General features: G+C 40.3%; 1 protein-coding gene across 2 annotated transcripts in view; it reads left to right on the forward strand.

The window, feature by feature from the left end:
• slc8a1b (solute carrier family 8 member 1b) overlaps positions 1-16469 on the forward strand; it is a 156757-nt gene that overhangs the window by 99990 nt on the left and 40298 nt on the right. The window contains exon 5 of one of the 2 annotated variants that reach the window (XM_061745620.1): positions 4531-4637. In XM_061745620.1, the coding sequence (XP_061601604.1) occupies positions 4531-4637 (107 nt within the window). Of the gene's footprint in view, positions 1-4530; positions 4638-4976; positions 5087-16469 lie in introns of both variants that reach the window. The other variant, XM_061745618.1, reaches the window with a different exon arrangement.

Consider the following 16469-nt stretch of genomic DNA (forward strand, 5'->3'; position numbering starts at 1 on the left):
TGGTCCGTCCATCTGTCAGCTCAGAGGGCTCAGTTACTTTTTCTCCTTGACCACTTTTCGATTTTTAATGGTTATGTTCAATAAAGGAGCATTCATTCATAATTGTGTGTAATTGTAGCACATGTGTTTGTCTTTTGTCTGACTAAGATGAAGCTCAAATCTTCTTTTATGGCCAATGAATGCAGAAGACCAATATATTCCAACTGGTTCACACACATTGTGGTGTTTTTTCACACTTCTTTCATGTAGAATCAGTCGATTAACACACGATCAAATACAGATGCACAGAAAAGGCACCACTTACTGCAATCCAAAGACGGCAGCATCAATCTCTTGCACGATATTACACACTCATTTCCAGTATAACAGATACAAATCTGCGTACTTTGTGTACAGCATGTGTCCAGGCTCTGAAACACACTTGTCAGAATAGACACACACACACACACACAACACTGCTTTTGAAGCGATCCACCCGTGTTGGTTACCCAAACAAAGTGTCGCCACTGGCAACAAGATAGTGACGTACGGCCTGAATGTTTGTCAGACAGCGGTGGGTGTGGGAGTGTGTGTGTGTGTGTGCCTGCATGTGTGTGTGTGTGTGTGTGTGTGTGTGTGTGTGTGTGTGTGTGTGTGTGTGTGTGTGTGTGTGTGTGTGTGTGTGTGTGCCTGCATGTGTGTGTGTGTTCAGGGTGCAGAACAAGATAAATCCAGTCCATTATGGATGAATTATTTCTGCACTGATGCACTGTCTGGTTATGCTGGTTCCACTGTACAAACATGAAAGAATGTATGAGTGTGCGTTTCCCACCAGATCGGTCATCGGTGAGGTTTTTTTTGTTTTTGGTGTCGTCATTTTTTCTAACCTTGAGGGCAAAAGATGAGGTCACCCGATCTGTGCAAAAGCACAAAAATTGCCAGTTCAAACTCGTGCGAAGTTGAATCGTCTCTTCTCAATGTGAGTCGTTTAAGTTTATCCAGTTTAAAATGAGCCGCCGCCCCCTCCTCTGGAAATGTTTGACAAAAGCACCAATAATCTAACACAAAAACATCTCTTCTGTGTCTGCTTTAACTGAAACGGTTATGTCTTTGAGAGATCCATCCATGTGGGGCTACAGTTCCTCCGGGTTCCTCTGCTATTCGGGTTCAAACCTCTTTGTTTTGTACAGATGTGTCTTGTCTGTAAATCGCTAAAAAAAGACCATCAAACTTGCACTCTGCCAGCAGTTGTTTTTATCTGAAGTGGATGCAGTAGGAGTCATTTTCCCAGAGGGAATTTAAACATAGTATGAGCATTCATCGGTCTGTTATGTACTGTACTCACAGGCTCCACCCTGAGGCAGGGGAGAGTTTATCTCCATCACCAAACTAACGTCTCACATTTGCATGTACGTGTTGGTGTTTCAGTGAGTTATTTAACTGATATATCTTATTGTGTTTGCACAGTGCAGTTGATGGACCAAATCATGGGTGCTTTGATTTGACAGTGTCTGTTTTTGACTTGTCATTTAAAATGATTCTACCAAAGTATTTCCTTGTGATTATGATGTTTTGAAACTCTGTAACTTATATCTGACTGATTGCAGCAATGCAGATTGTTTCTGAAGACATGTTTGCACGCATTTCTGCACGGAGAGGTTGATGGTATATAAACGGCCACTTTGAGGGCGTCGATTTGAATGTAATGGTGCTAATGCAGTGCTGGAGGACAGTTTAACACGGGCTGGAACCCTGTCATCAACGATGATGCTTATGTAAGGTGTTCGCGTGTATGTGTCGGCTCATTTCCTGCCCTCCAGGCTGGATTATGAATATTCTTTCTCTCTTTGTTATTGCTTGTAGGGAATTTGGGTGAGAAATGTTGTTTTTGTTGGGTTTTTTTTAAATCCAGACTGGAAACAAGATAAACACACATTTCCACAGGCAGTCATTCACACACACATACACAATACGTATGCACCACGTTCTCGCTTCATAGCCCCGTGACCTGAAAGATGAACTGCTCTGCCAAATATTACTGAGGCCAACAGCCACAATAAATACACGCTGACACACACACTCCATACTCCGGGGCTCTTGGTCAACACTTTCTGCTGCATCTATCAGTGTATTGATGGAAACCTTCGTAAAGGAATGAATGTCTTGTCGTTGATAGAAGGACGCAGATAAGGTGTAGATAAGGTGTAGATGAGGGGCAGCAGCAGGACATGGATATGTGTCGCTGGTGCCATGTACGGTAACACGTTTTTGTGTGAGGGCTGAAACTGAATAGAGGCACTGATTTCAGTTGCATCAAAGAAGACTGACATTCAAAGATGATTATGTTGCCTGTATTGACCAGTTTTGTTTGGCTTTGAGTTGTTAATTGAAGGCGTTGACGGCAGCAGATGACATCTCTTTTTTGTTTTTTAAACTCTGTCTCTCCTCATCTGATATTGCAACCTTTAATTTCCTTTTTGTAAAAAAAAAAAAACGCATTTCTTGAATTGGCTTTGTTAAAGGGGACCTATTATGAAAAATATGTTTCTTCTTGCTTTAACATATATAAAGTGGTCTCCCCTCAGCCTGCCAACTCAGAGAAGGAGGAAAGCAACCAAATTCTGCAGTGTCTGTACAGCCGCCCGGATGAGCCATCCAGTGTGATGTGGCTTGCAGCCGTTCAGATTCTGCGCATTTTCGTTACGTAACCAAAATGCAAACCACGCCCACAACTATAAAACCGTGTAACTGCATGCGAGCGTCCGACTATCGCGTCGCACTGCGTGACATCGGACGCTCTCTGTCCATCTCCCTCCAGCAGCTGCCACTTTATTGAGGTTTTTGTAGTGAAATGAGGAGGAATCATAGAGATAACTTCTCATTTCAACTAACTGCATCAGCCGTTCCCCATCCATGACTGTTTCCTACAGCGCTTTCAACCGGCTTTACGCGAGCGACAGGAAGAAAATAGAAGCAGGTCGTCCGACAAATGTTCAGCTCAAAACGGCGCGCTGCACTGCACTGCGTCGCTTGCGGCCAGTTAGGACAGTCCAATAGAAAAATAAAGCAATGGAATTGATTTTGTCGCTGGCACTCGCTCGCATCGCATGCAGTTATGACACGGCGCCGGCCGGAGCTTCCGCCATTTTTTCGTAGCGGTGTATCGCATCATCGCGTCAGGCAGCCAATCAGCACAGAGCCTCATTATCATAGCCCCGCCCACTCAGAATCCCGCATAGATAATGAGGTTAGAGAATGGGATGATAAAGACATGGCTCAGAGGCTGAATTTCTAATTTATTTAGCAAAAACAATCAAAAGCTTGTTTTTAAGACATTTAAGGCCTGTTTAAAATAGGGATTAGATGCCATAATAGGTCCCCTTTAATACTGAATTGTTCTAGTTTCCCACAGGTATCGAGATGGAAAAAAAGCATTATATTTTGCGTTATGAATTTGACAATGCCTGAGATGATACACCAGTCACCCACAGAGTAAACACCACCTGCCTAGTATTTGATACTCTTGAGACCACTGAGTTGCTGTGTGGACGCGGGACCTCTGTGAATGACCTCTCTGGGTCTGGCGGTAGGACGTCTGCAGACGCCAGCGGCTCTTTTAAGTTGTGGGATGGTTCCTCCATGGACCAAGCCAGTTCTGGCACATCCCGCGGACGCACGCTCAGATTGGAATCTGGGCCATTTAGATCCCCGGCAAGCATCCCAGACTGTTTGTTGTGTTTTTCTAGCCAATCCGGATTAGTTTTCCCTTTGATTGGTGAGAGAGGCCAGCGCCATCTGTGTGTTTCTCGCTCCGTAACAAATGGATAGAAGACACAAACGTGCCAAATCTGGGCTACGTTTGGCACTTGGAGCTACACCTCTGGCAGTCGCCTCTGGCTCAAACCTCTTTGGCTATCTGGGCATGTTTTGATGAGAGGCAGAACGGTCTATTTTTACTTGGTAATCTGCACTCTACACGTCGCGCGTTAGTGGATTTCATGCTGTGGCTGATGGATGTGTTACTAAATATTAATATTTTCTGAAATATCGAAATCGTATTGACATCCTGCTGGAGGATCATATTTGATTAACTGCAAGAGATTCATCTTGGTCTTTTTTTGTTTGCTTGCTTACTAAATTGCTAAGAGATGAAGAACTTTGCCACGCTTCAAGTGGTCTTCAACTTTCAATTTTCTCTTTAAAATGAGCCTGTTATTGAGCTGGAGCGTAACATTGAACTGAGCCTTGATTAGGCTGCAAGCTGGCTGCACGGCGGCTTTATCGGATCAATCTTGTCACACTGATGTGAGCGGCTCTGAGAAAGAAAATCATCAAAGATTAATCTGACATCAGAGGTGCAAAGATATAACAATTTTAGAGGGAAACCTGTCTCAAACGCAATTTTTCTGGTGGGTGCTTGTGGGAAATGCTCTTTATTCTGTTTCCTCTTTGCTTTCCGGTTTCCAGCCTGTCCTGTCCTCACTGTTCTGCCTTTTCTTCTTCCCTTTTTCCTCTTGTCTTTCCTCCCTCCCCGTTCCTCCCTCCCTTCAGTAAAACCATCAAGGTGAAAGTAATTGACGACGAGGAGTACGAGAAGAACAAAACCTTCTATGTAGAGATTGGAGAGCCTCGCCTGGTGGAGAGCAATGATACCAAAGGTCAGGAGGAGGGTGAGCCTCGTCACCCCGTGAATGTTGACCCTTGACCCCCGAGTGTCCGCCACACTGCAGAGGCTGCATGTTCTCCACACACGGAGGCACACAGGAGGAGATTTTCTGTACATATTCTCCTCCTGATGTTTTCTGACAGTGAACATGCAGCCAGCTGTGGATCACCTCATCTCACCGCATCCACTACTCCACTTGTGTGTGTGTGTGGTGTTTTTTGTTGCTGTTGTTGTTTTTGGTTGTATACTTTTGCCTTGCTGTTTTACCATGCATGCATTCACTGCCTCCATGTGTGTATGTGTGTGTACATGTGTATGTTGTCCCATGCAGGAAGTCCATAATCGTTAGGATCTTAGACCGGGAGGAGTACAATAAGCAATCCTCCTTCTACCTTCTGCTCGAAACCCCCCAGTGGAGACGCAGCGGGAAGGAAGAGACAGGTGTGACAGCCAATCAGCACTGAGAATGCACTTCATAAGGTTTCAGGGAATCATGAGTGATCAAATTCCCAGTGCTTTTTTGATTTTCATTCATTCATTCATTCATTCCACATCACATTATACACTGCTCATTAGAAATCTTCAAGCAGTGCTTAATGAAAGGAATTCAAATTATATACGTGAGTAATGTTTATTTTATGACTCATGACGGTAATGCCTAAATCAGTGCAGGATGTCATTAAGTCTTGGTGTTTACAATCAATTTGCCAAATTATCAGATTACTATTATGTGGGTTGTTCCATCTTAAAAGATTGCCAGTTAATTACTTATTACTCACAATCTGTTCATGCATAAATTGATCAGAAGTTTATTCAAGTGGATTTCTATTTTAGAACATTGTTTCAGACCAACATACACTTCCTAGGACTAAAAAACTAGATTGTAACATGCAGTTGTAAATCCACTATAATTTTGTTCATTTGCTTTGTTTGTTTTTGTATCCCTCCAAGCAAATGTTAAATAACTTGTGACCAGCGAAAACACACCACTCATATTCTTACAATGAAAGACGATTTATTTCCCCTTCCAAATCTGGTCAAACAGGTTCGGTTTGTTTTAGTCTAAGGGGGGGTTACTCCATATTTAAAAAATATTGCAACTATAATAAGATTCTAATATAGAGATTAGGAATATAAATACATGAGTAGTTAAATAAACTTTTATGTAAGTAAAATCCAGCTGAAATTATTTCATATCAGTTCATCAAGTGTGTTTGAAAGAACTGTGAACTTAAACAGAACTGCGTAAAAGACGCTGAGGACATGTCACTACCGACATCCAGCCACGGCTGAGCTGTCTTAGATCTTCAGGACCATCTCATGCTGCAGGATGCCCAGTGCATCTACATGGTCTGCAAATAGCCAGAAACAGTTCAGGACATGTTAATTACTGCACTACGGCTGGTGTTAAGTTGTGAAGCCCTTTTTTAAAACTGCCTCCTTTAGAGTTATCACCTTTTTAATTATACAAAACCTTATAACCTAAAACATTTTCTTTTGAAAGGAATCAAAGCGTGAGTTGAAGAGCTCTGTTATTTTTAAAATAAACCAGTTTAAGATGTTTTAGCATGTGTCAAGACATCAATTATATTATAAAATGGGGGCAGGGGGCTTGTCATGTCTCCACCACTGACAAATGCAAACCTACACCTGGAACTAGCATTCTTTAACTAAAATATATTAGTAAAGTAAACACATTCAATCACAACCTGATAGTTAATAGCGCGCAACATGACTTCATGATGTATCCTGCATTTATTCATGTGTTAAGTAACCCTGAGTCATAATGTAATCATTAAGTAAATGTTTTGCACCCTCATTATTGCTACTGATTTTCCTTCCCAATTTTTTTATGTACCTAATTTGAGCTGGTTTTGTTGTGCACACGGTATTGTGTTCACAGGGGAGAAGTGACAAAATGAGAACATAGTTGTTGTTCCACTGCAGTGAAGTTCACATGAAATTAATGGATGTGCCTCCAGCTGTAAAAATTACAGCTAATTGTGGGTGAGGAAATGGAGGGGAAATGGTGTTTTCCTCTCAGTTTGGATTGGCAGTATTGTTCGAAAGTGGGGATATTTTGCCTGGATTTACAACTGCATTATCTCACACAAGAACAAAAAATGATGTTGCTGGTAATTAATTCAATATGAATTAATCTCATGTAACATGTAAATGTTGACAGATGGTCTGTTTTTGTTTCTCCAAACAGCTGTGCACGCTAAATGTAATCAATTCAATCTTAGACTTGAAAAAAAAGCATCAAGTTTAATTAATGAAAGGCTGACACAACACGTTATTCATGCAATATTTGTTTTTTTTTTTGTGAGAGAGGTCTGAAATAGTTGTTAAAACTTGCTGATTAATTTTCAGTTTGTTCAGTAATCAGTTGACAAAATGTTACGAGAGCCTGCGACCGCTTAGAAATGTAACCAAGATAAAATAATAGGAATCACATAAAAAAAAAAAAAAAAACATGCACAGTTCTGTCAGATGTTGCATCTGGACATGATCTGAATACCATCTACAAAAATCTAAATTTGAACAAGTCAAAAGAAAATCTTCAAATTGGTCATCAGCTGATGAACTGTATAGGGCAGCTAAGTATTTGTTTTTGGTGTTTTTGTATATTATCCTATTTTTGTTAATATATCTTACATAAAACATTTGCGTCAGCCTGAATGATAAATTGTACTTTTCCATTCAGACAAACAAATATTGTGGTTTGGAGTCAAATTCCTCCTACATTCGTGTAATCAGAGCTAAACCTCCAAACTGTGACAGCTTGGGAGGGCTCCTCTCTCACCAGCAGGAGCTTTTTCTCGAAAGTCACAAAGAAAGTCTTTAGCAACAGAAAATAACTGCAATGATGGCACTTATGAAACCCTAAAGAGCTGTAAAACTTCCATATTGATTACTTGACATGAGGGGTGGAACGATTAGTCGACGTTCCAAGGAATTTAATTGTTGATTATTATTGGCCAAAAAACAAAAAAACAGAGTGTAGAAATGTAAACAGAGTGAGGCATCATCTTCTTTCTTATCTCTGTTGAGAATTGCATATGCGCAGTAACGTTTACATGTTCTGATGTGTTTTTGATGCATTTTTAATTCACACACCATTTAAAGAACGTAATGCAAAATTTAAAACCTGACAGCTAAATAAGAGCTTCATAATAAATATGACATTCATAATCTGATTAGCATTCAAATGATTTATGCTTGTTCATGAACCCACAAGCCCGTGGAACAATGGCTGCCAGGGTCACACACAATGATTTGATGGTGTTTGGATGAATACGGTCTTTGCCACAACTGTTTTTAATTAACATGAAGATCACTTAATTCATTATCTGTTACTGGGATAAAAAAAAAAGTTTCAGGTACTATACAAAGAAACAAAAATGCTTCTGAAAAAGTTCCCCTACCCAACCTTGAACTGATTTTGTTTGCCAACTCACTAATTGGCTCATACAGATGATGAAAGAGTAGGCTACTCTCATCTGCTTTTAAACTGATCCAGAAAAAAGAACTTTACAGTTGGCAAGGAAATAAAAACTCTTTACAGACTACAGTACAACTAACAAAATCAAAGCAGCAGTTGCACTTAAACCATATTTTTATTTAACGGAACACAGATTTTCTCCCTCACGCTCACTCATGTTGTAACAGGCCTGTTGATCAGGGACTCATGTCCAACACACGAGTGATGCTGCTTCTCCCTTTTTGACTCCTCAGTTATCCTTTTTTTCCTCTTTCCTCTTCTGCTTTTCTTCAGGGCTTTGTACGAGTGGGAATCACATGTCCCCTCCTTCCCCCTTTTCCACACTTTTCTGTTTCCCCACCTCATCCGCTCAAGTGCTTTTTCTTACCCTCAGATTTGTTCTGTGCTGGTGTTTGAAAATTTCACAGCTCCCTTCCCATCCTGTACAACTGGATTATAAATTATTGGGACAAAAAAAAAATACACAGGTAATGCCCAGGAGGGTGTTCATGGCAGGTTTGCACATCATATGAATAACATCCATAGGCAGCAAGCTTCCTTTTTTTTAAGTACTAAGTTTATTCTATCCGACAGGAGGAGGGTGGGAAAATCATGTCTAATAAAGACCTACGATTCAGAAATAACAAAGTCAGATTGGAAACACCATCCAAAACCAAAGCTCTAGTGCTGTGTAAGATAAATAGTTTTTGATCAATTTACAATATGCAAGGAGAACAAATACAAGAAAAGTCTATCAGTATTTGGTGTGACCCCCCCCCCCCCCTTTGCCTTCAATGTGGCACCACTTATTCTTGGTACATTTACAGACAGTTGTATTTTGAGGAGTGTTTCTATGTTCCCACAGCTCTGATAACCTATAGCATGATACCCAAATTAAGTCCCTAAAACTTAGTTGAATTAGCAGCCATGTGAGCAAACAGTGGACCAATCAGCATCAAGGGATGTGGGAAATGTGTGAACAGAGAGCAGTGCAAGCTTAAGGCAGTGAGAACAAAGTGATGATCCCAGGTTTTGTAGGAAGATACTGAAGTGCAAGATTCAAAATTATACCAAATAGGTGTTAGTGACCATCAACTTCACACAGTATGGCAAGACTGAGCACAGCAACATCTAATTATACTACAATCCCCAGGCAAAGAATTCAAAGCAGATGGTGTTGTTGAAATGTGCTGTTCAGGTTATTTTAAAGAAGCACCAAGAAGTGGAAAACACTGACAACCTTAGACACAATGGTCAATCAAGGACATCTGGCCAGAAGTGGCCCCAAAAAGCCATACCTCCGATGTAGAAACCAATTCAAACAGCTCAAGTATGCATGAAAGCATAGGACGTGAAGTGCTGGGGGAAATAAAGGCAGAAGCAGGTGTTCTGGGCTGATGAGTTAAATATTGAAAGATTTGGCTGCGTATCAGAAGGCAGTTAGGTCACCAGGGGACTGCAGAGTGCTACGATAATGATAATGTCTGCAAGCATCATAAAGCTACTGTAGGTGCAGCTTCCTGGCTGCAGTTGGGGGTTTGGTCCAGATGAATGGTGTCCTCAATGCTGATGATTTTAGCCAGATGTTTATCTTACAATACCGGCACCATACAATATCATTAGGGACGTATCTGATTGGCCCCAAATTTGCTGAAGTCCAAACCACCTCAAACATCCAGGTGGTGTCATTAGGTGCTATTCATAGCATTAAATGTGATGATCGCAAGTAAAAGAGTCCAAAGAGCATAATATCTTATGATCATTTTTCACCTTTCCAACACCTAAAAATAGTACAAAATTGTATTAACTTCAGCAAAATAAGGAGTTTACTTCAATGAAAATTAAAGTTATTTTATGCAAATCAATCCACGGATGAAAAACATGCTAATGACTTAAATGCAAATCAGTCCATCTCTGTTTTCAGGTTTCTGTGTAAAAGATCTTTTATGCCATTAAACTCACTTTAGCTCTTCTGGGTACACTCATTAAAAGGGGCTTTGACTCTCCCTCTCTCTCACAGACACACACACACACACACACACACACACACACACACACACACACACACACACACACACACACACACACACACACACACACACACACGATAGTGCTGTCAGTGTGTTAATGCTAGTGTGTGTTTACCAGCCATCAACAGTGGTTATAGTGATCAAAGACAAAGGCAGGATATCACATTATCCCCGTCAGGAGATCAAACACACCTCCGGGACACATGGAGACTGACACACACAATATAAGGTCTGAAATTAGTTAGTGTGTTTAATGAGTGTGTTTTATGAACTGATGTGGCGGTTAAGGACGCATGCATTGATCTTTATAGTCTTTATGGTCTTGACCCATTTCTGTTTGTATGTGTCGATGTTCACGTGTGTAAGCGCACGCACGCACACACACACACACACACACACACATACACACACACACACACACACACAGTTTTTCTCGTCTCTTGTGTGCGTCTGTTTCTGGTTAAGGGGAAGAAGTTTAAATATTTCCTCTGTGTTTGTCATATCATTTTATCCATTTATTTTATATTATATATATATATATATATATATATATATAAAACCTGAATGTTTAGAAAACTTGAAAATCTCTGAAGATCGTTAATTCAAAGCTTTAGAAGAAATATGAAATCAAAAGCATGTGAGAGGTTAAACCTTCACTGTGAATGACTTTGTCCTGATGTTGTTCTGTATGTTTTTTTCCTGAACAACACATGCACTACTCCAAACGAGAAAGCTAAAAGCACACTTGTGATATCGGGTGCAAATGGATTCAATCACAGATTATGATGCTTAAATGCATTTGACATTTTAGACATTAAAAACACTAAATATCAATATTAATGCCCAGATCGGTTTTGAGATCTTAAGGAATTTAAATTGTCCTATATATAATGTTATAATAAAAAGTTTCAGTGTCATTTTTTTAAACAATGTCAGTTTATGCAAAACAGCATTTACTGAATTAGATATAGCATATTTAAACATAAATTATAATGATACTTGTAATATAAGGACACATGCTTTAGTGTAAGTAATCTACATATATTTATATGAACAAAGAAACTTGATCACTAACATTAATGTCCTTACAAAAGGTGAAACCAGGTCATTTCAAGACGGTTTATTGGCTTTACTGTGGTAAATTCCAACATTTGACTCTTCGGTTGGGGTTTTCCTGTGGTTCAGGATCACACAGTTAACGAGTGAGGATACAACATTAAGTAATAGGAATGAAGACAGTGTTTTGGACTGTCCCCTGCTGTCCATCCCAGAGAGATCTGTAAACAGTTTTCTCTACGACTGCAAAAATAGATGTAGTGAAGCTGGAGAACACGAGCGAGGATGCAGCAGGTCTTCTGTGACTTCCTGGTTCCACCAGTGCGTTCTAGTTGCTAAATGAGCACGATGTCTTGGCAGAAACCTTTTTTCTTTTTCTCTCTTTGCAAAAACAAAACAGGTTTTGCACTAAAAGCAAACATATTGAGGACTTTAGGTATCTGTGGCCCAGAACTGAAGTTTGTATATAATACAGCTACAAGCAGAGGCGTCACAATAAAAATTTGCAATAGTTTTTTTTTTTTTTTAATGCTTTAGCATATCCTCACATTATAGTTGGGTTTAGATGTTTTACACTGTCCTTCCAGATTAAGTAACATTTCAGTTGTAATTATAAATTCCAGCATTGCCCTGTAAATTACCAGGAATCACAAGCTGATCACCAAGTTCCATTTATTTGCGTTACGCAACTATTGAAAAACAGCTCACAGTGATTACTGAGGCTGTTCCCGTGGTAAATTAAGTTCTCTCGCACAGAGAGCACTGCCAAGAGACTCCTGAATGTAAAATTGATTTTCCTCAATGCATTTTGGCACTTAAGTCCGACATCACATTTAAAATAATCTTTTAAGCGTCCCGCCCCAGAGACAGCAGATGAAAACATGGCTGTGTTCACTTTCCAAGGAGGAGGATCACTATCACTAAATAAATGTTTAGATATTAATAAGGTTTCTCTACGACAAAAATAAAACCCTTACACTCTCTGAGCTGTGTTTGTAAGACGGAAAGAATGAATGTGTTGCTTAAGCACCACTTGCTAGAGTGCAAAGTTGGAAAATGGAAAGGTTGTCACAGAAAATAAAACACATGTAGGTAAAAGGTTGAAAGCAGCACTCAGTGGGCAGTTGAGGTTTATTTTCGTACTTATATATGATCAATTCATAGTGAGCAGGTCAGGTCGCCTTTAAAACTGCGTACCAACCATTTGTCCACCAAATACTAAAGTAACAAAATCAGTGGGCCTCCACGTCCTCTCCCAGCATGGGACTGGAGCGCAGCTTATTCCTACAGTTTCTGTTACCTCTTTCATGTTGTTCATGTTCAACAGGAGACATTTGTTCCCAAACCATCCCACAAAGTGGTCCACCAGTTCTCTGTACACAGCCCCCTTCCCACCACTCATGCAGCATCAACACCAGGGGAATCTTAGTATTTCTGGAGATGACAGTTGCTCATTTATTCAAGTTTGAATAAAGGTAAAGTTGCTTCTCCATTGATTATAACATTCTTTCTTCCTATTTCCGCTCCAGTTAGCTGCATCAGCTTTCAGTCAGGAGGCAAGAACGGTTGGTTTGTGCAGGTGAATCCTGGTTATCTGAAGGAGTTTGTGGTCATCCCGTTAAAACCTGGCCCGACTTGAGGCTCTGGAAGTTTCATGTTTTGAAGTGTCCTCGGGACAGCAGGAGGCAGAAGAGTTCAGTACAGTCTGTGAAGCTTGTCAGTCCTGCGGGAGGGAGAAAATGCAGTGTCAGTGGAAAACAAAAAAACCCAGCTGAAAACACACGTGCCCAGCAGAGGGTGGTGACCCCGTGTCCTGAAACACTCTCACACAGCGCCAAATATACATGCTCACCCTCTGTAAACCTAAGTATAAACCCCTTTTTCCTCTTCCTTTTACTTCGGCCCCATGTGTTTACAAAGTCAACTTTAGAGGGCAAAAGAATGAGTCCCCATAATGTGAAGTATAACTTTTAAAACTAAAGGCTTAAGGGTTTATGGTTAACGGTGGAGAAAACCTCCGGAAAACAAACGTCTCCAGTTAAATTAAATGTAACAGGGTGCGTGTGTGTCTCTGTTGCTCACTTATGCAATAGTACAGAACATCTTAATCAACCCGAGCATTGAATTAAATAGTGTCAAAACAACATGAAATAATTGGAGACATGATCCTGTTCATGGTGCGTGTTTGTGTCTGAGTTCACAGCATCGCCACATATTTAGTTTGATCATTAGTATGTACAAGCTAATATGCATATTAACAAATATGGAGTTACTGCGAAACAGTGTCATTTGCTTTCAACATTAATGAGACCGAACAAAAAAAAAAATGCAAGTGGCTGCAGTGTAAATGACTGCACCGTGAAAGTCTATTAAATCACAAGTCAGCGGTGAAAAAGCATGGCTGAAACAATAGACACCAATAGATAATTCCTGCCGTGTCTTTGAGCAGCTGCGAGTTAGAGCCGTCAGTTCTGGTTGTTGTTAGCAACGAAATGCTCAGCCTTGAAGCTCAGAGCATCACTCGGGGTTTGTTTACGCACTTCTCCCTCTGAAATGGACAGCCAGTTGTGAGATGTAATTATCACCGTCGGCTCTTGGCCATTTGGCATCTAAAAAAACACCCGACACGCAGCATTGTGTTTATGAACTATAGAATAAAAAGCTTTCCACACAGGGGACTCTGATGCATCTTCAGCCCCTCTTCCTCTAACCCATACTCTATTCCCTTTGTCTATTCCTTCTACAATCCTGTAACTGCTTTCTTGAGTCTTTTTTTTTAAAGGAAGTCATACAGTAATTGTTGGGTGGGAAGAGAAAAAAAAAACCTTTTTTCTGCCCATCTCCCACAGTCTTCCTTTATTCACCCCTTTCTTCTTTTTTTCTCCTTACACCCTCACCCTTGTTCTTTTTACAACCATATTTGCCTTTTATACATCTGCTTCCACATCATCTCTTTGTTATCCGTCCCTCAAACAGCTCCTCCAATGACTGGACTTGTTTACCTATCTTCTCCTCATACCTGTTTAACTTTTTTCTTTGCATCCTCTTTCAATTTGCTGTCCATCATGTTTCTTTTCAAGTACATTGTCCTCGTCCCCTTTTTTTTCATCTTTCTCTCCGTTCCGTCAACACTCTTGTCCTTGTCCATGGACAGACTAGTCAGAGTTGTGCAATCTGTCAACTCTTATTGTCTCGTTTCCACTCTGCCTTAATTTGTAGGACTCTGGAAAGGTGTGACAGTGGAAGAGCATATTCTTCTTCCTTCTCCTCCTTGTCCTTTACATGTCCTTCACTGCACTCTTTAATCCTGTCAAAGACTGTCTTCTCTCATCTCCTCCTTGTCATTTTCCTCTTACTGTCTGTCTATTTCCTCCTTGACACAGTGCACAAGTTCCCCTCCCTTCTCTTCCATCATCTTCCACTGCCTGCTCTGTGAACTCACCACATGTAAAAAATCCCCTTCTCTTCTGTCACTTATACTTTTTTCCTTCCTCCGTATTCTGTCCTGCGCCCGTAGAACCTCTTCAGTCCATGTTCTTCTTCATTCCTCTTCCTGTCCTCTTCCATCACTTCTGTTGAACAGCAGACTCCATCAAAGCATGACAAGGTGTGAAGTTTCACATACCCAGAGAACACATGTCACTGAGGGATGTTTAATCCTGGCAAATAAAGAAAGGCTGCCCTACACTCGGCAGCTACGTGAGGTTTAGAGACAGCAAACTTTAGATAAAGTTACGTTGAAAACTTCATTGTTTTCACTGTAGCTTACCTGTTTAACAAAAAATAAGAATAGAGTTGTTTGTTTTGTTTGTTTTAATTGTTTGTGCAATGCTAAGTAACCCCTTATTACTTGCAAAGGATTTAATTTCCAGCCAGGTTCATTTTATTTTACAATCTTTCAATTAGGTTTTTAGATATTCACATATGCACGGCTCTCTAACGGTCACCTGACTTTATTTGGATTGGGTAGAGGTCTGGACTTTGATTTGACCTAAAACAGTAACTCTTATGTTTTTCAGCCTTTCTGAAGTAGACCTGCTGGTTTGCCTGTCACATTTAAAATAAGCTAGTATCAAAAGGTGTTCAAGGTTTACTGCAAAGTGGCCATTTCCTGTGGCTGCAGCATGTCCTCAAAACTCCTTTTCTTCACACAGGGTATAAGGTCTTTTTGCTGTAACGCTGTATGGTTATTATCACCAAACATGGCACTGGGTGTTAGAGGTTCAGTAAGACATGTTGGGAAAAACTGCATGGTTTGACCATGCAAGTTGCATGGTCTGACCCTGGTAAACTTATGAATCTTTTGTCACTGTAAAATCCTGGATTTGTTTGGAAATGGTTTCATAACTCTTTCCAGATGTGGCTTATCTATAGACAACTGCTCATGTCTTTCCCTTTTGGCATTGTGTTAACATACACCTCCCAATCAGTTTACTTCAGACCAATAAACTACAAGAATGGTCTGCTTTTATAGTGTTCTGCGAGTCACCCCAGGATCAGTTTAAGGGCTGATGATTAGCAGCAGCTGGCTGCTACTCTTAAATCCTATGAAAGTAATAAGGGGCACTTTGTGTTGCCCTCATAATCTTAGTTTTGTTCAATAAGATTTGGGTTTTTTTCTTCAAGCATAGGATTAAAAGGAGTGCACACATTTTGCACATGGCTGTATTTTATTTTATTTTTTAATCTGAAAATTATAAACCTTAAAAAGTAGACCACTTTTTATCTTGCAAGGTTTGGCTCTTTAGACTGAAAACATTCAAAATCAAGTGGGTGAAAACTGGTACACGATCATTTAAATGTTTGGAAAATGGTTTATTTTCACAGAGTCTCTCTGGAAGGTGACTGAGGTGGTTTGGCACGGTTTCACACGTACTAAGAACCAGGAATAGGGGGGGTAAAAATCAATAAAATAAGAACTTAGATCAATCAATCAGTGCCTCCTAACCCAATCTCTCCATGAAGTCATTTTAAAAACAGCCCTGTTCAGGTAGTTTGAAGATAAAATCAGTGGCTAATTTAGTCAGCATTGCGGTATTTCCAACAGACACTTTCAGACCAAAATTAGTGACACCTATTAAAGTCTGCCAAAAGTGCAGAAACAAAAATGACAAATGACAATAGGAGGAAAGATGGCTGTTTCATAAAAGGTTCAACAATAATGTAACATAAAAGAACAGCACGAAGCAAAACGGACGAGGAATGTAAACACAAATCGCAGGGGGACTGATAACGGATAATGACATGAGGGTCA

The sequence above is a fragment of the Cololabis saira genome, chromosome 17 (genome assembly GCF_033807715.1).
Source record: "Cololabis saira isolate AMF1-May2022 chromosome 17, fColSai1.1, whole genome shotgun sequence".
In the NCBI taxonomy this organism is placed as follows: domain Eukaryota; kingdom Metazoa; phylum Chordata; class Actinopteri; order Beloniformes; family Belonidae; genus Cololabis; species Cololabis saira.